The following is a 27,059-nucleotide window of genomic DNA, read 5'->3' as shown; positions in this document are numbered from 1 at the left end:
GTAAGTACATGTACACCTACCTGCTTTGATAGCTGAATGCGCTCTGCCTTGCGCTGTATCTGCTCACAGATTGCATCAAATCTTCGGTTATCTCTGGTGACCAAACCTTCAATTGTGGATGCTCCCTCGCCGGGTGAGATCTGGCACAACTGCGGTCCAACGATATTTATACTCTCAAGGACTGGTCGATACTCAATGATATCGGACTCCAATCGAGTGATCTCATGCTCCTGCATGCCCAGACCACCGCTATCCATCGACTGCAACTGCCCTTCGACATTGATCATCCAGTCAACAAGTTTGTGGTGGGAAGTGTGGAATTGTTGCACGAGAGGTAAGGCTTCTTGTGCGTGCTTCAAAAGGTCTGCCGCTTTGGTGGTCAGATCATGGAATCTGCGCTGGAGAGAATCCAATTTGTCCTTTAGCTGTATAGCTTCATCGTTGGAAATGTGCTTCATGAGTTCCAGACCACTGTCCACAGTTTCGTCAACTTGCTTCTGGTGGTTGGCAACTTCCTCTGTAAGGTCCTAAGGAGAAAAAAGAAAAATTGCTTTAAAATATACACAATTATGCATTATGTAAACATTCAGGAGCAATTTACATTTAAAATTGACACTTGAATTTGCACCATACAATAATATGCAGGAATTATATATACAGCATAGAAGGATAACACTTCATGGACTGGCCTGGAAATATTGTGTTTTCCATGTTTGTTATTATTTACCACACTGTTCTGAAAGAAAAAAATAAACATGCTCTTTCCACAGATGTATATGTTACATTTTATGTATATTTCCTCACATTTATGAATGTTTTTCTGCAACAATTTTTTTAATAAAAAATAAAAAACTGTAATACAAGTTACCAAAAACATATTTTCAGTATGTTATACACAAACAGTTAATGAAAAATAACCTAAACACTTCCTCTTCAAATTTGAATTTGTCAGTAACTTCGACATCCAAAGCAGAATCCTCATGAAGAATTTATACAATGTACACCCAACGGCAAAAGAAATGGTATGCAAATTGTCTATCACCATTTTCATCCAGTCTGTTTTCCACAAAGTGAGATCATGGGTTGAAATAAAAAACGCCAATTAGTAGAAGACAACATCTGCTTCACACCAACAGAATTCCATTATTTAAAACAACAAAGGATGCAGAAAGAAAATAATGAAAACAGAGATGGACAATTTGCCTACTATTACCTTTGTCGTTGGTTGTACATGTAGTAAATTGTTCAATGCAATTCTCAAGAGCACAAGCAAAAGCACAACATAGTTCGACATGAGGACAAATCAGATTCAACAGTAACGAAAACAATATGCTCATGTCATTTAGAGGTTGGAATTTAAAAAAGTATTTACAATACATATGCACAACTCTTAACTTGTCATTTATTCACAACTTGACTGTATAGCAAAAGATGGGCTATGACCCTATGTCTGAATGTGTTAAAATTCAATTATGAACAGCCAACCCATATTACTTGTTAAATGTTATTCTTATTTGCCTCTTGATTTTGGTGATACACTTGTCACCATTGACAAAAGCTGCTTGCTTAAGGACTAGTCTCATAATTTCAGCACATAAAATAAATCCATCACAATTTCTTCGTGTATACTAGGGATGTGACGAAGCTGAAAATTTACCGATGCCGATGTACTCACCGATAATTTTTGGAACTGATACTGATGCCGATATTTAACCGATTCCGATACATAAGATTATTAAACAGAAATGGGATGTTATTTGCAGCATGACAAAAATAAATTTGCTATGTACATTTCTATTGCATATCATATGTATATACATACATATTCTCAAGAGATGCGAATGTACATTTGCATCTACAAAATGTTATGTGAACCTTTAAGAAGAACATGGATTCTCAATAGATTAAACATTAGTACACAAGCAGTTCTTTGAAATGCAAAATGAATTCCTGTTCTACCAGATTCAACTTCAGAAACACGAGATTTGGAAGCACTTCAGGAAATAACCTGCTTCTTCTCTTATCTCAAATCTCTTCAGCAACACTGAACACTCAATCACTGAATACTGATGCAGCAGGTATGCCCAAATATTTTCTAAGGACTTGCTTCAGGTTTGAATATTCATTTTTGAATTTCCAATACAACAGCAGATCCTGGTTCAGCAATGTACCGTTTTATTTCTGATTTATAGTTAGGTTGATCCTCTGAATGAGTTTGCAATAATTTTATTACAAAAACTCTACAATAATGACCAATCATAACTAAATTTTCAATAACTCTTACAAAACCAGAATATAAAACTTATTAGAAGGTAAAACTCTAGTATAATCTGTACCGGTTTAAATATCGGATTTTTGCCGATTCCGATACCAATGCCGATGTGTCAATTTCGGCCGATTTTCATACATCTGTAATCGGCTTCGGCACATCCCTAGTATATACCATTATGAAATACACAAAAATTTGAAATTTTAAAGATTTATCACAAATGCAAACTTTTATGGAAAATGCTACCAGTATTTAAATATTTCCTTTTATCTCAATGGCACTCATACATAGTATCAACACTATTATTACAAAAAGCAAGAAAACAACTTACTGCAAGATCATCCATCTGTTCAAGGAGCCTGTCAACATGGACAGCCAGAATCCTGTATTTTCCTAACCTCTGCTCCATCTCCTCCATCCAGGCCTGGAGATCTTGGTACGACAGGACAAGGTGTCGTAGTCCTGCTCTGGAGTCCTTCAGCAGTCTTCCGATGTTCTCCGAATCTTCCACAAGGTTGGTGTACCTGTCTGCTGCTTCCTGAAGCCTGTCAGCAAGGGCAGCAGCCTCGTCTTCGCCTACGAGACCCATTAGCTGACTTGCCACTTCAGTCAACTCATCGAAAGCAGGCTTTTTCTTAAGGATTTCAGTGTGAAGAGCCTGCAAGAAAATGCAAAAAAAAAAAAAAAAAAGTCCGATTTGGAAATATTCAGAATTAAGGAGATTTGGAGTTAAAATTAAGGCATGCACACACTTAAAACTGGGAAAAATTGTGTCCATTTATAATTTATTACTTGTGTAATTTCAAATAAATTTCTCTAATTGGAGTGCAAGTACAAATACTAATCAGACTGAACAACAAGTTTCACAAAATGTAGCTACCTGCCATGGAAATCAACCCCCAGAACCTTCAAATTACAGATAAAGGTTTATTTCCAAATTTAATTTATTCATGGAGGATAATGGGAAATTGTTCTACAACTTAAAATTGAATGATTCGTGATCACACTCTATCTGAAGTCACTACAAAATAGGAAGTTTTACCCTTTAGTCCCCAGATTCATCAATAGAGGGGAGTAGTGTAGCTGCATGTGTGCGTGTGTGTTCCAATGTGATACCTAACATGTCACAGTTCAGTGTTAATGAACCATGCTTGGTTGAATGCCTGTGGGGGATTGACATGATCCACACAAATGGATATGCATTAACAGTTTTTCACAGAGATTTATGGAAATAGTCTCATTTGGAGATTTGCATGTATTCATGCAAGATCTACAACTTAAAGCAAGTAACAGGGAACACAACTTTCAGGGATTTGGCAGCTTAGTGATTGTTTATTGTGTAGTTACACTAAGTGCATTAGTTTGCACGCACTGTTGATTACTCCTTCTTTTGCAAGAGAGAGTGGAAACTCAGGTTCAGAAAGTAATAAACCTTTGAAACCCATGTTGACTGGGGAAAGGATAAATAACATTTGGCAATCCAACTTGTGTTGGGAATGATTGTAATGAGCACAGAAATATTAGATCAGTAATTCATGGCTCAAACATAGAATCCAACCAACCAAAACATTCTTCCTCAAAGAATCAAAACCCGAATCACAAGTTTACAAGTACATATACTAAATCAATACACACAGAAACTTACATCTGGAACTGGAGAAAGCATTGATACCATGCATGCAACAACTGAGTAGTGTAAATTAATGTTGAAAGGCACCTGAAATATCATTCTCATATAGGCATCGTATGGAACATTTACACAAGTTTACTCTACATATTTATGCCATACACACAGGAGAAACAATGAAGAACACAAAATGCATGGAAAATGTATACAACAGAAAATTATCATTTAAACCAATATGCATGATGGTGGTTAATACATGGCACTGTTTCCAATGCATGTGCTACTTTAGTAACTTCTTTATCTCTTGTGTACTAGGTTTTGTAGTATTTCAAATTATCCAAATGCTTTGCAAACATCCATTTTTCTATGTTGTGTGTGCAATTCTTATTTAAAATAATATTTGCACTGAAATTATGACTTACCTCATGTTCCTTGATTCGTTTTTGAATCTTCTCTTCATCTGTTGGTATCAATTCCATATCCTTCACCTTCTTCTCAGACTTGTCAAGCCATTCAGATAGTGGAACAAGTTTGTCCTGGAAGAAAAATTATAATTAATTCCTGGACTGGCAATCAATAGACATAATTACTGGTAAATGCCACGTCACGTAAAACATTCCATTGTAAAATATTCTTGAGATTCCATAGCCCCACAAGTATCCTACTTACAGGATGCTCGTAAAATACTAGGGTTGGGCCAATATGGAATGTTTACAGATCCGATAAAATTTGATACTGATGATTCTTGCCTCAGAAAATGAAGTGTTATAAGACATTTATTGTTCTCCACCATGAGACATTACTTATATCTTGATATTAAAAGAAAGATAAAGAAAACAGCAGAATGTCCACCTAAATCACATTATATGGGAATAATAAACTAATTTTGCTGATACATATGCACTAAGGTTAACCACAATGAGGAAGATGAGAGAGAGAAATTTAAAAATAGGGTCAAGGAAGCACAAAAAAGATAAGTGGCCTTCACTGAAAGTACAATTCAAGCATTTGCCTCTACTTGGCCATGTAGAACTGTGGGAAAACCTCAACCAGGATGGTTGGTCATGGAATATAGGAAAAGAGATGAAGAGACATATGGAGGGAGGAGGACTGTCACAAGGGAATATGGGCGAGATAGACCTGATACATTGAAGTTGATTCTCAGAATAGACGTTGGATCTCGGCTCATGTTGAAGATTCTATATCCGAACAGAAATTAAGGGGACTAAGTAAGTTAATAGTCTTAACAAGTATTTTTTATTTGTTACCATTTGTTTATTACCTTATATCAGAGCACACAAACATTTTTAACACTGCATTTGCAGTGATATAACATATGTCAACGTTAGGGTTGTGTGAAATCCCGAAAAACTGGTACCAGGAATGGGAACAAAATTTTCTATCCCGATCCAGACTTCAGGAAATGACTTCCAGACTTTTCAGGATCTGAAAAGTCTGGGAAATTCAAAATGGTCATTTTTAAAAGTGGTTAATTCTCGATATTTTCTGCATTGTAAGCATCTAGAAGTTCTCAGAAATCATTAGTTTTTATTCCAGAAATGCAAAAACAATCACTTAAGGTGAACATAACGTGTACAATTTGAGATTTCCAGAGTGTAGGGAAATTTCGAACTCTCTCCATAACGAAAATTTCCAGACTTACTCTGGAAGTTGCGAATTTTCCCCATCCCAATTCGGGATATAAAGAAAATTTGTTCTGTACACCCCTAGTTAAAATGGAACAGTTCTAGACAGATTAAGGGAAGCTGCTGGAACAGCTTGAAAAACAAAAACATAAAAAAAAGTCCTGTTTCTGCCCCAGCAAACCATGCATTTTACAGCACAGATTGTTGTAGGTCAATACCATGAAACTAAAACACTTGAACTCTTATGTACCAGGGCACGAAAACAGCATGCAAGATTTGGTATTGGTGATTCTTGTTTGCATCTCTCCAATAATCACAGTCCCAGCAATTTCTGCTTGAAATAAATGCTCATGTGCCTGTGCACCAAGGATTGATTGATTGATTGATTGATTGTTTATTTTACTTCGCGTTTTGTGCCTTTTGGCTAATTTGCGAAGATGGGGACGAGTGATGAAATGATGAATGGACATTCACAAACAACCAAGCCCGAGCGGGATTCGAACCCGCGTCTGTGCACCAAGGAGTAAAATGAAAAATTATATTCACCTGGAATGCCTTAGCCACAGCCATTGCTTGCTGCAGGGCATCCATACGATTCCGAGCACCCTCCGTGAGTGCATCAAATCTCTCCATCAGTTCCTTCAGCTGGTTCTCTATCTGCTTCCTCTCTGCAGGGGCTGCACTGGCTGCCACTTCGTTGCCCATGGTGAAGAGAGAGGACATGGAATTCTGGCGATCCAGAAGCATTTTGTTCAGGAACTGTAAAAATAAAAATAAAAATACATTGTCATCCACTAACAACTGCCTACTAATTAGTCTGTTCCATCTCAATGAATATGTTACACGAAGGGTGAGTCAACTCCACTCTGATCTGACGTTATTGTTGAAACTGATCAATTGCCATACCATTACGTAAACGTTATAACAATTTAAAGTTGCTTAGATTATTTGTTAAGTATAAGTGTTTCATTTGAATTGAATTATTTCATATCTATTAGGGATGGGCCGATATGAAATTTTGGCAGATACCAATAAAGTACAGATATAAAATTTACCGATACTGATAATCAATATTCTACCGATTCGATATAAAATTAGAAATGGTCCTTGAAGAACCTGAAAGGTTCATTGACCTCATTAATATATGTGTGCTTCAAGGTGACTGCAGTGCAAAAGGAGCTGCATATTTAGACATTTACTTTTTTAGAAAGTAGGGTACAGAGATTATCCATAAAGATTACAACAAAATGGCAGAATTTTGCACTAAATTATCATATATTTATCAATATATCGGATTGGTAAAATAATCTGTATTTTTACCGATACACCGATATGCCTATATCGGCCGATACCAAAAGAGTACCGATTAATCGGTCCCATCCCTAATATCTATTTACGACAGTTCTACTTTAAAATATTTGTAAATTCACACATGAAAACTAGAATATCAAAAATAGTCGATTTTCTGTCTCTCTTTTGGCTAATCACAATGATGAGGATGAGTGATGAGACGAAATTGATGAAGAATAACCAAAATAGTTTGATTTCATTTTTGTTTTTAAGTGTTCATTTTCTGTTACATTTGGCTAATCACAATGAGTGATCATATGATGAAATTGATGAAGGGACACTCGCAAAGAATAACCATGCATAGACTAGAATTCGAACCCAGGGCCACACAGGTGCTAACCAGTCTCTCAAATCTGGGAACATCAGTGGCAAAGACATCAAAATAGCTGCCATTAATTCACAATATCCATTACTGAAAAGTGTAGATTTTTCACATTATTGAAAGTCTTGTGCAACATTCAAAATAGAGGTTATGACTTGGAAGTAGGTGGTGGAATACTAGTGTGTTTTAAGTGGGGACAAAGACAACTGGGGGGGGGGGTTCTTTGTGTAAGTCTTCCTAGGTGGGGGATACCATTCCCTGCATTTCCCTTGCAGAACCCTGAGAGATGCTCACACTCCAGCGAAGTATGCATATCTACCAATACCCATCATTCAAAAGTAACTTTCAACATGTTTTAATTTGCAGTAGCTTCAGTTAATTCCAATGAACAAAAATGTTCTGTGAACTACAAGAACAATTTGTAAATATTTTTGCAAAAGAACACGTACCTTCTGCTCTTGCAGCTGTGCCTTGACAACCTTATAATCAGCAGATGGTGGTTTCTGATTGGCTACCATTTCTTCAGTGTCCGTCAACCACTTGGCAAGACCTTCAAGAGCTTCTTGGAATTTCCCAGACTGCAGCAGGCCAACATCCAGCTTGCGGTCTCTTTCGTTCAGCTGTAAAGGTGCACAAAGATTAAACATAAAAGCAGAACATATTTAATTACACAAGATGTAGAAAGGACTTGTATGTTAAAACACTAGATATTACCCCTGGTTCATTCCTTAAAAGCTTTTTTAGTTTCTAATTAAAGAGCTCCTCTCTTTTCAATTGTATTTTGTTATACTCTTATGGCTAATGCAAAACCTATTTTCTTCAAAACTATTTGCCATATATATAAATGGTCCAATGTATAAAACACAATTTTTTAAAAGTTGTATGAAGTATGTTTTACCTTCTATTTTTCCAATAGAAATCACAATTGTTTGAGGTAGCTAAATACTATAATTTCAAACAAATTAATGCATATATCAAATTAATACATATAAATTAGCATGAAACCTTTTTAAAAGTAGTTTAAAAATTACAAATTACACATCTGTTGCTAATAATTCTTTAGGTTTTGCTGTGTACTTGTCTGCAGCAAAGACAGTACATGCCTGACGAAGCCACCAGACTGGTGGCAAAATCGATTGCGAAGAAAATTTGCGCAGAAAAATTACAAGTAAACTTATTAGAGTAAATTACCTATCACTGCCAAACAGATATCTTTAGATACAATGAACATAGAACATGTTAAGAGATAGAGATATTTTCCTTCTCAGTTTGTAATAAAGAAATATTAAATATTTACTGTGTAGTGTTCAATATTACCTTTTCCTTCAGATCATTCCACTTGTCATTCATTTTTTCCAAGTCTCGTTCCAATCCACTTGTATTGACACCTCCAGCAGCAGACTGGATCAGTCCTTGGCCAGTCTTGTTGCAGTCGTCGACCTGCTTGCCGAGGCCATCAATGTTCCTCTGCTGGAAGTCCCTGAATTCATCCTGCTGGACTCTGATCATCTCCACTTCACTGGCGACTGCTCGGAACTTCCTAAATTGCTCTGTTACCTGAAACAAAATTTCGCAACATCAATACATGTTAAGGACAGCTGCAAGGGAAGGACAACTTCAAAATAGGTTTCTTTTCTTATTTTTTTTTGTGGGTGTGAGTGAGTGTATATTGTGGTGTTAACAGAAAATATCAGTTATGCAGCATATGAAGAGCAAATGCAAGCAACATACCAGGTGTTTCAGAAATAATTGAGGAGGGGTACAAAAATTTATTGCAAGTAAACTATTGAACTTACGTTAATGAACAAGGAACGCAAAACAGTTTGGGCATGTGTGTTTTGTTAAGCTGAGAGTCACATCCCTGCTCCCAGGTGACACTCGCTGTGTTTGGTTCAATGTTTTGGTCCCCATGATAACCGTACCTTCCACAGTGTGGCTTCTTTTTGTGCAGTTTCATCAAAGACCAACCCCACCAATGCTGCATGATATCACAGACCTGAGGGAATGTTATCATCAGAGCGATACACACTATCGACAGGCCCATGCTGACGAGTGTTTTACAAGAACTACACTATTGTGTCAATGTGTGCCATTGTCAACCATGGTGCACACATTGAACATTTGTAGGTGTCAAAAAAGAGTTTACATTCCTCACTCGCTCTGGACTGATTTCATTAACATAAGTTCAATACTTTACAACAACTTTTTTGTAACCCTTCAATTATTTCTGAAACAGCCGGTGTTACAATGGAAACAGGCTCAGGCACAGAAAAAAATAATGCAGTTAAAATTACATGAATTTAAAGCATGATAAGTAGAGGCATGCAAATTTCGTTTTTGACGAAAACACGAAATATGAAATAACATGCTGTAATGTTCATTTTTCATGTTTCTGAAAGGTGTGAGGTGCATTTTTCTATCCAGTTTTGTCACGAAATAATGCGAAATGAACTGCAAAACGCGAAATATACTCTTAAACACGAAATTTACCATTTAAATACCGACACAACACTTTCTGAAGTCTGAAGTATCCTGGGAGTTATGCAATCCACGGAGAATTGTTTAATTCTGCTGTAAATATTTGAGAAGCAAAAATGGACCACTTTATCCACGAATAAACTTAATACTCTGGTGACTACATAACTATGCTATTAGAAGGGGAAGTTTATTTTGTGTAATAAGTGCAGTTTTTAAATCAAATTCAGGATTATATTCACAATTTTCAAACCAAAATGTAATTTTATGTAGCACTTTTGATATGATTATTCACCGCTATAACATCGAAATTTTATTTTATTTACCGCTTTTGAACCCGAAATCAACTCTGTTTTTGTACAGAAATTTTGCTTTTTTTATTTACCAAAAATATGTGCCTCTAATGATAAGCATTGTTTCAAATTTTAATAAATAAAGAGCATACAGTATAAAGCAAGGTAATATGAAAATTCGGAATAACCCAATATGAAATTTTGACAAAAATAAAATACTGATATACATTTTCCAAACATGATAATCGATCTGATATATACAAAAATGCCTCAATGGCTCAATCACCTCTTAGATTACTGTTGGGTGAAAAAGAAGTTGCATATTTTGACAATTGGGTCAAAACCAGATCACATTAATTCTATATTTATATACATAAAAATAATAGTAAAATTGTAACAAATTGTATGTTACTTATTGATAGAGACATATTTTTGGTAAATAAAAAAGCAACATTTCGGTGCAAAAACTAAGTCAATTTCGGGTTCAAAAGTGGTAAATAAAATAAAATTTTGCTGTTATATTTGTGAAAAAGCAGTCCATAAAATGACATTTTGGTTTTAAAAATGGGAATATAATCCTAAATTTGATTTAAAAACTGCACTTACTACACAAAAGAAACATATCCCTTCTAATAGCACACTTATGTCATTACAAGAATATTAAATTTATTCTTGTATAAAGGGGTCCATTTTTGCTTCTCAAATATTTACAGCAGAATTAACATATTTTCCGTGAATTGCATAACTCTCAGGATAATTCTAACTTCAGAAAGTGTCACATCGGTAAATAAACTCTAAATTTCGTGTTTAAGAGTCTATTCTGCATTTTGCAGCTCATTTTGCATCATTTCGTGACAAAACAAGAGTGGGAAAATGCACCTTACACCTTTTAGAAACATGAAAAACTAACATTACAATGTGTTATTTCACATTTTGCATTCATGCCTCTACTTATTGATATATTATATTATGCCAACTAATGAGTTTAAATCCCTACTTTGCATTAATATTAACTACTTAGTAGGTATGGCCAATAAACTTTGTATTGTGAAATTTCCCTGTCCTTAAGTACTTACCTCATTGACATCAGCCATAACAGTCTGGTATAGATTATAAAAGCTTTCAAGTTTAGTCAACGTGTTCTCCAACTCGTCTTCCCTGTTGCGAGCCCGTTCATCAAGTCTGCTCAGCTGCTTCTGCAGAGTCTCCACCTGTTCCCTTGTTGCTCTTGCGTCTGTGGCAAAGCCGCTATCTACAAGATCTTCTCCTGCATGGATAGCATTTGTGACATCGTCAGAGGCTTTGGCAATCTGAAATGGGGGCACCAAACATTAAGCACACATTTATAAGTGGAATTCATGACTAATGATGTTGATGGGACTCTTACAAAGAACACTCGTGTCCAGGCTGGGATTTGAACCTGAGGTCCCTGGCATCACTGTGCATAACCACTCTGCCAGGAAGGTTGGCTCAGGGAGGCTTGTCAGGGCTGCAGTGCAATCTAAACTACTGTGCAATACACCTCCACTGGCGATCGAACTGGGGTAATGCAACAGCTTCATTGACTTACTAACAGTATCCTCTTTCTTCATCCAACATCTCAATCTACATGATGATCATCTTCCTCACTTTTCAAAAGGAGGTTATCCAAACTGCCCATTCCTTCAATTTGATATACGCACAGCCCAAGGAATGAGACACACATTATTGCTCCATCTGATGCTGCTAGGAGCAATTCAAAACAATTCAAAATTCTTCGCTACTCACTACATATAAAACTATATAAATCTTGTCCAAAATTGATTCTAGATTACACACTGTGCAATAATGCCTGCATGAAGATAAGCTATATGAGTGAAAAATAAGTACACATACCTTCCTCTGTAGCTTAGCAACATCTTCAATTTGGTTTCTCACTGTCTTGATGTCACGTGCTGGAGGTTTCATTGCGTTCAGCTCTTCTTCTAAACCTGACAGGTCTTGACTCAAACTCTTTACTTTGTCCTGAAACAAAAATGCACACAATGTAAAAAATGCTAAAATTAAGTGAAGACTCATTGAGAATGGTTGTGTGTTTGAATTTTGAGTAGTTGGATATCTTCTCTGATAATTTAGTTAGCTTTGGTGTCATTTTCTTTTAACACATATATACTATATTTATTAGTGAAAGAAACTGTAGGGTTTAGCCCTACAGGAAACTGCATACAAAGGACACCCATGCCTAGGTATACACTCGAACCTGGAAGCTTCAGTAGCAAATTCGAAAGTCTACCACTTAACATTCTCAGCCACGTGGTTGGCTGTAAATACTTTTAATTACTGTTGTGTCTACAGTAGAGTGTTGCATCAAGGGCTTTTTGCTGAAGCATCTAATAGTCTACACGAATGACTCTAGATAGCATACGGAATTAAGAGCTTCTTTGCTTGAGCGAATAATGTTCGAACAAGCGAAACTAGTGGTATACACACTCAAAGCCCAGTAGTGCACATACAACCGTAATTTGTCTGTGGATCGTGAAGTGAAAAAAAACCAGTGAAATTGAAACTTAAGGGTGTGAACATAGTCATCACGTCCATGGTAAAATGTAGCTGAGTCTATCTTACCAATACATAGCGATACATGAAAATCAATAGATGATTGTGAGCTGAATTACCAGGGTGGATTTTTACACATATATTTCTAAGATTATTGTCACATTGAAATTATATTTGATTCCATACACTCGAGCGTGGGAGACTCAAACGAGTATGATCGAATGAAAGTGTTTCCTTGCAGTACTCTAGTATACAGCAATTATATGTTTTTAAGGATCTTTTAATCAATTTAGAAATTTAAAAAATGAAAAGGCATACTCGGCACGATATGAAATAACTGGTCACTTCTACAAAGTAATGCCTCTTCATGTTATGATACAGCACAACAATTATATATTTATCATATAACAAACACATTTGATTAAATTTAGCAACACAAAACCAATTATAAAGACACTAGCAATGCAAAGAAACCAATTACATGAACACTTACATTGAAATGTGTCACAGCAGTTGCTGCTGATTGAAGCTCGCTGCAACGGTCATCAAGCTTGGCTTGGAGATCATCAATCCTGTCTGCAATGTTATCCACTTCATCTTGGAGATGGGTAGCGTCAACTCCTCTTCCACTTGCCTCATTCACTAGATCATTTGCTGACTGTCTCACAGTTCCCAGAGGTTTTTTCAAGGCTCTCGTTTCTTCTCTCAAATTCTGAAAAAGTAAGAGTAAATGTAACTACAATTCTACTTTCATGTAGAGAAAAAACCCATGCAGAATTAAACTCTGATATGAATTGCTGTCTTGTGTTCATACTCTCTTTGTTGGAAAGTTAAGTACTTTCAATTAACTCAAACCAAAGTAGAAACTTTATGTATAATTAATTTAATAGATTGTGTATATATACAGTGGAACCTCGATTTAACCTTTCTTCGGTGGAATGAGATGAAACAACATAAAACACAAGAAAATGTTAAATCTGGGAAAATTTTATGATATGTTTCTTTATTGCGATTACGAAGATTGAATGTATATTGGGAAAAAATGTAAAATATGCAACATAAAATTGGAGTTTCACTGTATTTATAAACATCAATTTGTCATGCCAGTGATGGTATGACAATATGGTCAAGATTAGATTCATTGTATTGACAGATGGAAGGATAACGTTGGTGTGGCAATGAACCTTTAAGTTTAGGAATGTCAAATAGTTATATCGTTAGTTCCATTTGCTATTTTAATCTTCACTCGAGATCAGAATATTCTTGCAAACTCATTTACACCATCCTGTACGTATGTAAAATGAATGATTTATTAGTTCCATGTATTCTTTCAAAAATCACTTCCCAACACTCACCACTACCAAAACAATGAAAAATTAACACGGATACTTAGTTGTTTAGAACTGTACAGAAGTATTGCATGAATTGACAATTCATTAAAATAACTTTATCATGTGACAAACTAAACTTAACACTTTATAATATAATCTTTTGATAAAGTGTCAAACTATAAGGCAGAAGGGCATTTGACTAACACATTTACAAAAATTTTGTTACAATTTCCTGACACCACCTGTACTTTCTGTTTACCTATATTTACTGTTTAGGTATGAAAGAATCCACAACTAATGCAGCTGGGGAATATTGAATACAAACCTTGATTCTTTCGAGCAGTTTTGGATCTTTAGCAGCTCCACCCAAAGCATCATGGGATGCCAATTTATCTTCGCATCTCTGAAGTGAGTGCTGTAGGTCTCTCACGTTATCTGTGAAGTCAGCCAGTCGACGAGCAGTATCTTCTAATGCTTGACTACGTTCAAGTACAGCTGTAAGGTAAAAATTGGAATATTTTAGTTGCAGCGACACAAAATTAACAATATATATAAAGCTTATGGGAACTAAGATGTTTTACATATGACATATTTCAGGTATTCAAACATAACTACACCATTTCTTCAAAATGCTATGCAAACTTTAATTTACTTCAAAAACACATGTTCTGTGAGTATATATACTTTCAAAATCTAAAGTTAAGCCAAGTTTATTTTGTGTTCAGATGACTAACCAAAATTAGAAAAAATATCCCAAATGAATGAATCACACATCTATACACTACAAAACAAAATATGAGAAAAAAAAACACTGATTTAGAATACAGAAGTAAAGCTGTAATGCAAAAGTTAGAATCTTTTAGTTGCTGCAACACAAAATTAACCATAAAGCTTGTAGGAACTAAGATGTTTTACATATGATATATTTCAGGTATTATGCCAAATTTAACTAAAGTTCAAATCACCAACCCTGAGACCTTCTGTAAACAAAACCACATGCATGCAGAAAGCATTGCAAACTCATAGAAGAAAAATAATCCACACGAAAATCCAGCATTGTTACAGAATTCATTACATACGGTAAAACAACGGCCAATTTGTAGTATGGGATATGCTGCCGCAAATGATGTCTCACTTTAAACCCAATGCTCTTTCTTTTGTACTTATTGCTTCACCTTTATGGTTAACTCTTGTACCAGTAATCATTTCCCATAAATTTGGCTTTTTTCTTGCATGTGAATTGAATATATTTTACTTGCATTTTTCAGACAAAGAAAGTTCGTTCGTAAATTTATTGAGGTTGGAAACTTGGTAAGAATTGACAATATAGAGAAAGTCTGTAATTTTGTTAATTTTCAGTATACTAACTAATTTTGGCCTCCTAATCATGAATCTGTTTTAAAAAACCGGGGGTCACGTCTGGAAATTTGACATTTTGATGAAACATTGTTCATTAGCCCCAAAAACCATCCACAGGTAGCCCCATAATCCATTCACACGAGGTTAGGCCTGTTAGGTTAGGTTCCATTAGAACTCATTTCACCCCTAATTCATCAAAAAAATAGGGTTCGTACTAAAATTGACATCATAAATAATTTTCTTGTAAAACAATGGCATGGTTTGCCGGAAAACTTAGGAAGATGATAACCATTAATATTATATATATATATATATATAAAATTCAATCTGCTTTTTTTCAAATTTCCAGACGTGACCCCCGGTTTTTTACAACAGATTCGTGATTAGGAGGCCGAAATTAGTTAGTATACCGAAAATTAACAAAATTGGAGACTTTCTCTATATTGTCAATTTGCTCCGGAAACTTGAACAAGCATCCTAATAACGATTTTCATTCCGCCAAATATAGTGCACTTCGTAAAATAACTTTGTGACATGGCAAGGCAAGATATGTGTGAACATTTTGTAGGAATATGCATTGTAACTTTCAATGAGCTTAGAGATTTGTGTACATAATGATATTTCTTATAACATTGGTTATTTTCTAAAAATAATCATGTGAACAGCAAGGAAGTAGTGCCACTTTCAACATGGCGAGTTCTATGCGTGCGGGAAGGTCTTAAGTGTTCAGTGATACATCAAATCGGTGAGACGGTTTGTTTACAGAAGGTCTCAGGGTTGGTGATTTACACTTCACACCATTTCGTTAAAACACTATGCAAACTTTAATTTACTTCAAAAACATATTCTGTCAGCAAATATATTTTGAAAAACTAAAGTTCAGTAAAGTTTAAGTAGCAAAGTATAAGTTCACTTTGTGCTCAGATAGATTAATCGAAAGTAGAAAAATGTCCTCAAATGTATGATGCACTGTACTACAAAATGTGAGAAAATACCTTGATTTGTTGGAAGTCTCCTTAATAGGTACGCATGCATGGATGAAATGTACTTAAGTGGTACTTCTTAAAGTAAGCAAATTAAGAAAACCAAGCCATAATACGAGACACTAAATACTATGTTAAATTGCTCTCTCACCATTGTTAAGCTGATCCCACCGTTGTTTCATAAACGACAATTCATTCTTGACAACCTCCTTGTTGACGTCACAGGAACCTACAAAAGTGTCACCCAGAGTTCTGTTGTTTTCGTATTCGCCAGAATGCTTCCACACTTCGTTGCGGAAAACCTGCAGTTCTTTCAACTGCTTCTCGATGTCTTTCTTCTTGAAAGTCACTGGTTGGAGGTTATTGAGCTTCTCCTCTGCTTGGCACAGCCAGGGAATGAAGTGATCCTGGGCTCTGTAGTACTTACGACAATGTTCCTGAAGAAAGAAAAAAATGAGGAAATGCCATTAAAACATAGAACTAGAGAATGAATGCGTAATTTAGAATCTACCAACAACCAGATTGCATTCGTGCTTTCTTGGTTTGCTTATATTGCATGTTCCTTTTTCCACCTCTCTAAGTTAATTACAATTGTAAGGATGACTGGAAAATAGATTAAATACCTGAACAAACACATCTATACTTTTACCCAGGAGACAAACATGAAACCTCTGGTTTAGCTTTTGTTTGATTACCATGAGAGTTTGTTCAAAAGGTTGTCAGATTCTAGGCCATCTCTTATGTGCATATTCAAAACATTAAAGGTTCATTAAATATTCCTTTCTTTGCAAAGGGTTCAGTTAGGCATTTTTCTTCATTAGGAATACATGTCAATTGAAATTTTGTAGTTTCATTATATGTTTACCAGCAATGATCACATAGGTATGTAAGCTATAAATTATAATCATGTACTGGAAAATATGTGAAGCATTCACATTTAGTGAGGTGTAGAAGTGGGAGTGGGGCAATGTGGGTCATACAACTCACAGTTTCAAAAATACTAAAAGAAAAAGAAAGATAAGTGGAAAAGTAGCACAGCATGGACAAGCCAATAAAGCAGACCCCCACCCAAAAAAAATATATATACTGATTACCTTGCTACTTTCATTCATGAATCAGTGTGTTACAAATGAAAATAATTATATAATACTTAGAGATGGACCGATACACTGACAAAGTACCAATATGAAATTCACTAATATCAAGTATTCTGCCAAACTGATGTAAGATCGTGAATGTTAGTTAATTCAAGAACATGAATGGTTTTCAAAAATAACCATCTTAGACATCTATGTCACAAAAACAAGGCATGTCAATTACAAATTTATAGATATCATAAGTACAATAAAGTGGTAATATTTTGCACTAAATTACTAATTGGAAAAGTATAATTATTTGCAATTTTACTGATAAATCAATACTTTTGGGTTAAGAAAAACTAAATATGCTGACCACAGTAATTTATTTTATTTTAAAACAATAAACTAAACGTAACGTTTCAACCTTCTAGCAAGGTCTTCTTCAGACTCTGCACCAAGTACAAATGTAACAAAGTACAAGAAAAGGACGATATATATATACACAAACATTACTCCCCTCCAGACTATTAGAAAGTTGTTCTGGGACATTTCTAGCAGGTGGCTTTCCCTTGTCAACTGTACTTTTATTGTTTTATAATAAAATAAATTACTGCCTTGGTCAGCATATTTAGTTTTTCCTATCATGGAAACAAGGCTTAATGGTGTTATTTTGGGTTAAAACAAAAGTATATATTTATCAGGGTGTCTAAAATAACAAATCCAAAATTCTTGACTTTTTCTTAACATTTGTTTAATCGTACCCTACTTAGGCATAGTTGCAAAATTAAGAAAACATATTTTTATTCAATAAAAAAACCCTACCACAAGTTCAGTTAAGATGAAAACTGAATTTTTACTTTAACAAGAAATTTAGACTTGCTTTAATTATTAATGCACATAAAAGTTAATGCTTCAGATTTCATTCTGGATGGGAAAGGCTACATTACTTTATTTAACATTTTTACAAAACTTCATGCATACAAGAATGAAATTCTTAAGAAACTAAATGAACAAATCTTAACTACAACTCCATACAATTTTAGATTTCAAAATATTCAATTTTATCACACCGCAGTACAGATATATAACAACGTAAGTTCACTATATTGTAAAAAAAAAAAAAAAAAAATAGCAAAAATTCTTCACCAAAAGCATAATTTCTTGACTTTTTATTGACCTACCTGTTGATTTCTTGAAGTTTTCTTGACTTGTATACACCCTGTTTATATTATTGTACAGTTACTTAAACTTCTGGTAGCAGTGAAAGTTCCATGAAAATAGACAGTGTAATCTTGATTTTAAATTATAGACAGCAGTGGTTTCCAACTTCAAAAGGTCCAAGGGCTAAAATTATATCCAGCAGTTGATTGGCAAGCCACATTTTCTTTTTTTTGGGGGGGGGGATTAAAAATTACAAAAATTGTAAGTACTGAACTGAAAATGTAGTACTTACTTTCGCATTACCTACATTTCTAAAATGAGGCATTAAAAACAATGGAATCACAAATCAAAATTGTATAATTACAATTTATTTCACAAAAACCCAATAGTTATGGATGAATTTAAAGAAATGAAAAACAAAGTATGTGCTGCAGAACATCGATGTCATTCTTTGCCCAAAACTACGAAGGTTTGGATAGCGCTCCTTTGAAAAGTATTTGAAAAATTCTGGTCCCTTTTCTTGAATAGTTTGAAGGAACACATCGCTTTGCAAATCACACAATTCAAGTTGGAGAGAAGCTTCTTGTTCTTCGATGTTAACGCCAAGAGAATTGCTAAATAGCTGGATGCTGCTTTTAAGTTCTTCAAAACCTTTAAATCTGGAGTCAAACACATCCATTATTTCTTTAATATTTGCACTGAATTCAGAAAAGTCCAGTGTTTCTTCATCTTCTGCTAGGCGCCGACAGCTTGAAAATGGACCAGGTTATTCCTCTCCAAAGTAACGTTGAAAATCTACAGTTTATTACGAAACTCATTTATGTGTCCCATTAAATCTGACACCAGCTGGTTTCTTCTCTGCAGTTTCAAGTTCAGTTCGTTCAGATGACCTGTGATATCTGTTAGAAACGCCAGTTGTTTAAGGAAGTCCATACTCTGAAACTGTTCCTTCAGTAAAAATAGAATGTATTTCAATAAAAATACATAAAATAAATATATTTTGTAAACTGGCTTTCCGGGCCGCAAAAGAAGGCATTGCGGGCTGCCAGTTGGAAACCCCTGATATACAGTATTAATTCTTCATTGTCCCACTACAGCAACTTATATTATTTCACCTTGATACCCTGAAAAATGTAAAACTGAGTTTCCACTTTAATTCATGCAGCAGATACATACCATGCATGTTTGAAGTCTTGTATGTCGGTCCATGGTATCCTTTCTCAGCTTGTCCCACTGTTGCTGAATCTTGTCTAAATCACGTTGCAAGTTCCTGGTGTCAGTTTTGTTTGATGATCGAGAGAGAACATCGCGTCCCTTGTTAAGCAGCATAATGACCTCGTGTTCCTTGTTCATCACTTCTCTGTATACAGGCTGGAAAAGAAGGACAGAAAACTTAAAACTGCTGTTTATACATCAAATGGAGTGAAATACTGGACCTGTTACTCTTCCAACCTTGACACCCATTTGTAGGGGCATGCATATTTCGTTCTTGACGAAAAAACGAATGTGAAAAAACACATTGTAGTGTTAATTTTTCGTGTTTTTGAAAGGTGTGAGATGCACTTTGCTACCATGTTTTGTCACGAAATAATGCGAAATGAACTGCAAAATGCAAAATAAACTCTTAAACACGAAAGTTAGGGTTTATTTATCCTGTAAGTTATGCAATTCATGGAAAATTGATTAATTCTGATGCTAATATTGGAGAAACAGAAATGGACTCCTTTACACAGAAATAAACATAATATGTACTCTGAAAACTACATAAATGTGCTGTTAGAAGTGAAATGTTAATTTTGTGTAATAAGTGTAGTTTTAAATCAAATGTTAAGTTCACAATTTTAAAACCAAAATGTATTTTTATTAGGGATGGGACCGATTAATCAGTACTCTATAGGTATTGGCCAATATAGGCATATCGGTGTATCGGTAAAATTGCCGATCATTTTACCGATCCGTATATTGATAAATATCTGATAATTTAGTGCAAAATTCTGCCATTTAGTTGTACTCTTTATGGATAATCTCCATGCCCTACTTTCTAAAAGTGTGAATGTCCAAATATGCAATTTCTTTTTCACTGCAGTCACCTTGAAACACACATTTATTAAGGAGGTCAATGAACCTTTCAGGTTCTTCAATGACCATTTCTAATTTTATATCTGATCGGTAGAATATCGGTTATCCATATCAGTAAATTTTATATCATTACTTTATCGGTATCGGCCAAAATTTCATATCGGCCCATCCCTAATTATTATATACCACTTTTAATATGATTTTTCACCGCTATAACACCGTAATTTTGTTTTATTTACCGCTTTTGAACCAGAAATTGACAGAAATTTTGCTTTTTTATTTACAAAAATTATGTCCCTCTACCCATTTGTAAGACTGTTGTAATTTCTACCTCAGCGAGACATCAACAGTACAGGGCCTCAGAATCAAGAATCAACATTTGATAACCTACATGCAAACTACCGCAGCTGCAATACAATGTGACTACCGCAGGTGCAATACAATGTAGAACAACTGCGTCCACCCATTACCTCCTGAAAACTATGGCGGAGAGCCAACATTACTGTCACAAATCTTTGATTAATTGATTATGTTTACCTTACTTCACTTTTCTGCCACTTTTGGCTAATTGCGAATATGAGGATGAGAGATGGTGTGATGAAATTGATAAGGACACTCACAAAGAACATCCATTGTGTCATCTTGACTTGTTCTTGTTAATCCTTTGTGTTATTTTTATTATTGTTCTTTTCATTGATGATGATTTCCATGTAAAATGGCCATGTGCTGTATCTGAAATTTTCTCCATAAATAAATATATAATAATTCCATGTGACTTGAGAAAAATTGCTTTCTTCACACATTGATTTTGATGATTTGCCATCTCTTTTTACAGGAGGCTATTGATTAGCATTTTAACGCTGATGAAAGTGATAGGTGAATAAAGTAATTTTTCACAAACGTCACATGGACTTATTATATCTTTGTGCAAGAAGTTAATTCCAGTATTTATTTAATTTAAATAAGAGAAGTTTTTCTATCTTACAAAATTGTATGTGAAATAACAGGACTTACCTCATGATGCTCCAGCTGCTGTTGCAATATTTCCCTATCAGCTGATATGAGAAGCCTCTCAGACAATTGTCCCAATTCATCGGCAAGCCAGCCCAATGTCTGGGCACACGATGCCTCGAATTGACGGCCATCCCTCAGGCTGTTCTCCAGTTCGGCCTTTCGGTGGTCAAGCTTCTTCTGCAGTTGGCTATACTGTCTGCCCACCTGAGCCAGTTTTTGCTGGATTTCTGCTCTGGAAGCAGGATCGCTTAGGACCTCGCACAGCTCTTGTCCTGCAGCTTCAGCATCTGCAAGCAATGGACGCTGACCTTCCAACTGTCTTTCCAAGTGCTGCAAAGAGACATGGAAGTTATCATTCAAAACTCTTCAAGAATTACTTGTGAAATTTAGAAGATTTCGCACTTCCACGTTGCACAATTTAATGGTTCAATCCTATTAATTTATGGTGGTTGCGGTAAACGCGGTTTAAAATTACTTACGTGAAATTTAGAAGATTTCGACTTTCACATTGCACAATTTAATGGTTCAATCCTATTAATTTCGAAGATCCACTGTCTCCATTCACAAAAGGGTACGGTGTTTGAAGCGGAGATGGTACCGCGTCACTACATGCTTAAGAACTAATGAAACAAACTGGCCTGAACATTTTTACAGATTTCCAGAGAAGCCAATGCTAATGATCTTGATGTATGGCATTGCTTTCTGAAAGTATTTTAACCTTTAAGTAACAAGTACAGATTATCACTTCCATTCATTTCTTTTTGTTCCTGCTTTATGAACAGATAGGAAAAACAGGACATTATCTGTGGTTTAAAGCTTAACCTTTAAACAGCCAATGGGCCATATATGACCCATGGTGCCGATTACAACATTCACGTGCTTTTAGGACCTTCATACTTGTATGTGAGGTTGTAAACGCTGACAGATGTTGAGATAAGACTTTGAAATGTCATGTGGAAGGTCTAGTCTTTGAAAACAATGCAAAAGTTTGCACCCTTTTCCAAAATAACGGGAGAAGAGGGGGCGAACGCTAGATTCTTTTTTTCATTGAAATTTGGGGACTTGGCCCCTCCCAACCCCGTTTTTCTCACTTGGGCTTTCTGAATTGTACGAGGTCACATGCTCCGATGTTTTTGCTTTCAAACAAAAGTTATCCGAAGTAGATTGCTCAAATAGTCTCCGAGATATAATGTTTTTCTGAAATAAGTGTAAAAATTTAAAAATCGCAAAGGCCGCGGCGAGAGAGGAGTTACTTTCGAAAACCAGCTCTGCTGTTTAAAGGTTAAACAACAAGAATTATGGCAACATTCTTACTAGCAAGCTAATGTAGTACTTACTTCAATTTTTCTAAGTTGTTCTTCAGGATCTTTATCCAAAGGCAGATCGTCCAGTTCATCTGAGATATTTTGCAATGCATCTCGCAAGCGATTGAGTCCTAAGTCAAACTCCCTGCTGGAATCCGCGGCAGCACCGAGACTTTGAGCTCGTTCTTCCAGTCGACCAAGGAGATCAGACCACTTCTGGTGAATGTTGTTAAGCTTGTTCGAGATTCTTTGGCCATCACCAGAATTGGGATCAACAAAAGTCAGAACCGAATCACCGACTTCATTCAAATGTTGCAGCTGTGGATGCTGAGATCTGAATTCTTCGCGAAGTACCTGCAGAAAAAAAACATAACTCTGTCACTTTCAAGGTACAACTCCCAACAACTTATGGGTCTCATTTCCAAGCCTGTGAAAACTTTTGAGATTAAATATTAAATAAAATTCAATTATAATCACTTAACATTAACTTAATTTCAACAAATCGCTGTTGTCATTTGCAAAGAAATTTGTATAAATCAGTATAAAATACTCAAAAGAATGAATTAATATTTACCAAAAATATACATAAGAAACTCATTTTTTTCAACCTTTCCCTTTGTGTGTTCAGACTAGGAATGGAACAGATTAATCTGTACTCTATCAGAATAGACTAGTATAGGCATATCAGTGTATCGATTTATCAGTAAAATTGCCAATTATTTTACCAATCAGATATATATATATAAATATCTCATAATTTAGAGCCAAATTCAACCATTTTGTTATATTTTTTATGGATAATTTCCATACCCAACTTTTTAACAGTTAGCGTCTAAATATGCAACTTGTTTTGCATGCAGTCACTTCTAAAGAGACACTTATTAAGGTGGTCAATGATCCATTCAGGTTCTTAAAGGACCATTTGGAATTTTGTATCAGATTGGTGGGATATTGGTAATCGCTATTGGCAAATTTTATATCAGTACTTTATCAGTACTGGTCAAAATATCATACCAGTCCCTAGTAAGAGTAAATGAATCATACTCTTAAACATGCTCTCTTGCAAATAAGGTTCTTAATAGTGTGTGGCATGAAAAACTAGCCCCGTTCCAATTTTCCAATTAGTATACAAAATGTCCATGTGGAACTGCAAGCTGTCATGCGAAACATGTTATCCATACACAAACATGTCTTCAGGTTAATGGTGACCACTTTCAACATCTATTGTAAACAGTAAGTACATGTTTCATTATTATTTCAAATTTACTGTACATATTGTATACTGTATTACTGTACATATTGTATATAATCCTTGTCTTCCAATAAATTCAGAGGAAATTATACAACAAATGCTAAACAAGTATATTTCCATTATTTAATTTTCGAACTTAAGTCTTTCAGGTGGGGGGGGGGGGGGGGGGCAGACCCCCTAAATAGGTCCTTCCTGTTCTTCAAGGCCATATGATCTCAATAAGTTCAGAGGAAATTGAACAACAAATGCTAAACGAGCATATTTTCATTATTTAATTTTAGTACTTGATAAATCTTTTGGGGGAACACACATATAATAATCACAATAAAAAATAAGTTCCATAGATAACATAAATTATGAAACAGCATGTCACAGACAGACACCTACCTGAACTTGCTGCACTTGGCTCTGCACCATTCTGGAATCTGATGAAATTGGTCCCAGAACGGTCATCATTCTCTCCTTGGCTGAAAGCCAGCTGGACAGATTGTCGTGCGTATCATGGAAGTCCTTCATATCCTCCATGAGCTTAATTCTGAAAGAACACAAATGTATAGGTATTATAAATGCATATATAATTGATTAGGATGGCTAGACTGATATAGGAACATTTGTACACCAAGAAAAGTTTCGCACTCTGCAGTCAAAGTTGTCAATGCTTTGAAAACCATGTGTTTTCTTTTTCAAGGCATGCTGGATATTGCTTGGTCACATATTATGGATGTAGGTCTTGGGTGTTGAAAGGAGTACCAGATGTTAGAAAACATTAAAACCATCAATGTTCATTCAGCTGGAATCTACTGTGTAATGTGTGACCAACAACATCCAGTGCGCCTTAAAAATGCAAAACACTTTTTCAAGTCCACTTTTATGCACAGACAGACTAATTGGGATTGAATCACACTATTCAATAAACTAATTTCACCTAATAAATTAATAGAAGGAGGACAACCATATTATACAGTTTAAAGTGGGATCTGAACCACTATGCACCTCCATTGGGGTATCGAATCTGGGATCCCTTCATGACATTACCATTACGTCACTGGGGAGACCCTGCCTTGAAAATGAAAAAGTGTGGTTTGTTGAAATGTTGGTATCTTTTAGTGGAGAGCTATAATCTATAAATACTTTTTTAAAAAATATTTCACATGTATCCATATTCGAATGCACACATTTAGCAAATTTTTATCATGAAGGATATTAATGTATCAGTAGAATTATCTATTTGATATGTATATAAATATTATGTAATTCAGCAAACCACATTTTTATTATGTTCTTACCTTGCACAATATAAAAGTTTAATTTATTAAATGCTCATTTAATAATTTAAATATTCTCCTTACCTGTTCTTGCATCGGTCACTGAGTGACTTCCATCGTGTAACAATATCTGTCAGCTCATCATACAAGGTATCAGTTCCACTAACACCCTGTTTCCTCTTCAGGAGGTCACTCACTTGAGCTTTGGTGCTGTCCAGGAGGGACTGGCGTTCATACATTTCTTCAATAACAGCCTACAACAAATGGTATACAATTAAATTTAATGCTCTAACACAACCATGTGCTTCCTAAACCAACTACAAGACCAAAAACTGGTTTCAAATATTACAAGATGCCTTGTGTGGGAAAGTACATAGTCATACCTGTATTCAAATCAGGGATATACAGTGGAACATTGTTTTTACATTTTTAAGGAAGACCAAGGAGAGGGGGGGGGGGGGAACTTACAATGCAGGAACATGAAAACTTGGGGAAAATTTTACAATATTTTGCTATGATGGAATCGTAAAGATGGAATGCATAAGGGAAGGATGTAAAATGTAGAAGCATACAGAGCACAGCATGAACATAAAAGCCCACAGGGCAATCAATGTTTTGAGAATATATCCCCAACAGGACAAAAAGGAAAGATGAAGGATAATAGCCCTCACTATAATCACTGAAATCAGATAGTGAACTGAACTAGGTTATATATGCTGGGTTATAGTGAGTTTTTCTGTTTTCTTTTTTGATAATGGGGATATATTCCCGAAACATTGATTGCCGTTTCTGACTTTTTATTTTTCATGCTGTGTGCTGCATTTGTATCCTGATTTTAACACAGGTTAAGATTAAACAAATTGATATTTCTACAAATACACTGATGTGACATGTTTCACTATTTATACACTCGCATTGGTTCCATGTAATTTATTTCAATTCATTAAATATCTGTGCACATTATATATTTTAGGGATGGGCCGATATGAAATTTGGCCGATACCGATAAAGTACAGATATAAAATTTATCGATACCGATAACAGATATTCTACCGATCCGATATAAAATTAGAAACGGTCCTTGAAGAACCTGAAAGGTTCATTGACCTCCTTATAAATGTGTATTTCGAGGTGACTGCAGTGAAAGAGAAGTTGCATATTTAGACATTTACTTTTTACAAAGTAGGGCATGGAGATTATCCATGAAAATAACAAATTGGCAAAATTTTGCACTAAATTATCAGATATTTATCGATATATCGGATTGGTAAAATAATCGATAATTTTACCGATACACTGATATGCCTATATCGACCAATACCAATAGAGTACCGATTAATCGGTCCCATCCCTAATATATTTTGCATAAGAACATATGATTGTAGTTTGACATTATAATGCACACAGAATAATTTTCATATTATAGCAAAGAAAAAGAATTTTCTAGATTTGAAATAATATAGAGAAGTGGGGAATTTTAAAGAACAAAATCTGTTCAGTTTCGAAGTCACCACCCCCTTCCTTTGTGACAGTCTCTTTGAGCTATGCTAATAGTTTTTACCTTAGGACAGACTAAACATGGTTGTGTCTACCATTAGCAAGTAAATTCAAAGTTACTTACACAAGTAAAAGCACCTTCTAAAGAAAACAAAAACTACATTAAAAAAATACATGGGTGATATTTGGAGAGGGGGAGATGAGGAGAAATTCCTCCC

The 27,059-nt window shown here is 35.2% G+C and overlaps 1 protein-coding gene across 40 annotated transcripts in view; it reads right to left on the bottom strand.

The window, feature by feature from the left end:
• Positions 1–27,059, bottom strand: part of shot (dystonin-like protein short stop) — an 888,743-nt gene that overhangs the window by 70,763 nt on the left and 790,921 nt on the right. For all 40 annotated transcript variants that reach the window (XM_083113147.1, XM_083113158.1, XM_083113144.1 and 37 more), the window contains 16 exons: positions 25,429–25,598; positions 24,467–24,614; positions 22,861–23,181; positions 21,524–21,853; positions 19,607–19,801; positions 16,342–16,627; positions 14,174–14,343; positions 13,011–13,229; positions 11,858–11,986; positions 11,059–11,292; positions 8,532–8,771; positions 7,664–7,834; positions 6,089–6,301; positions 4,319–4,432; positions 2,601–2,927; positions 21–527 (listed from right to left, as the gene is read on the bottom strand). In XM_083113147.1, the coding sequence (XP_082969273.1) occupies positions 21–527; positions 2,601–2,927; positions 4,319–4,432; positions 6,089–6,301; positions 7,664–7,834; positions 8,532–8,771; positions 11,059–11,292; positions 11,858–11,986; positions 13,011–13,229; positions 14,174–14,343; positions 16,342–16,627; positions 19,607–19,801; positions 21,524–21,853; positions 22,861–23,181; positions 24,467–24,614; positions 25,429–25,598 (3,774 nt within the window). The remainder of the gene's footprint in view (positions 1–20; positions 528–2,600; positions 2,928–4,318; positions 4,433–6,088; positions 6,302–7,663; positions 7,835–8,531; positions 8,772–11,058; positions 11,293–11,857; positions 11,987–13,010; positions 13,230–14,173; positions 14,344–16,341; positions 16,628–19,606; positions 19,802–21,523; positions 21,854–22,860; positions 23,182–24,466; positions 24,615–25,428; positions 25,599–27,059) is intronic.

This window comes from Lepisma saccharinum, chromosome 27, assembly GCF_977018435.1.
Source record: "Lepisma saccharinum chromosome 27, izLepSacc3.1, whole genome shotgun sequence".
Classification (NCBI taxonomy): Eukaryota; Metazoa; Arthropoda; class Insecta; order Zygentoma; family Lepismatidae; genus Lepisma; species Lepisma saccharinum.
Note: the sequence above shows the minus strand (reverse complement) of the source record. Positions and strands in the feature narration are given on the sequence as shown.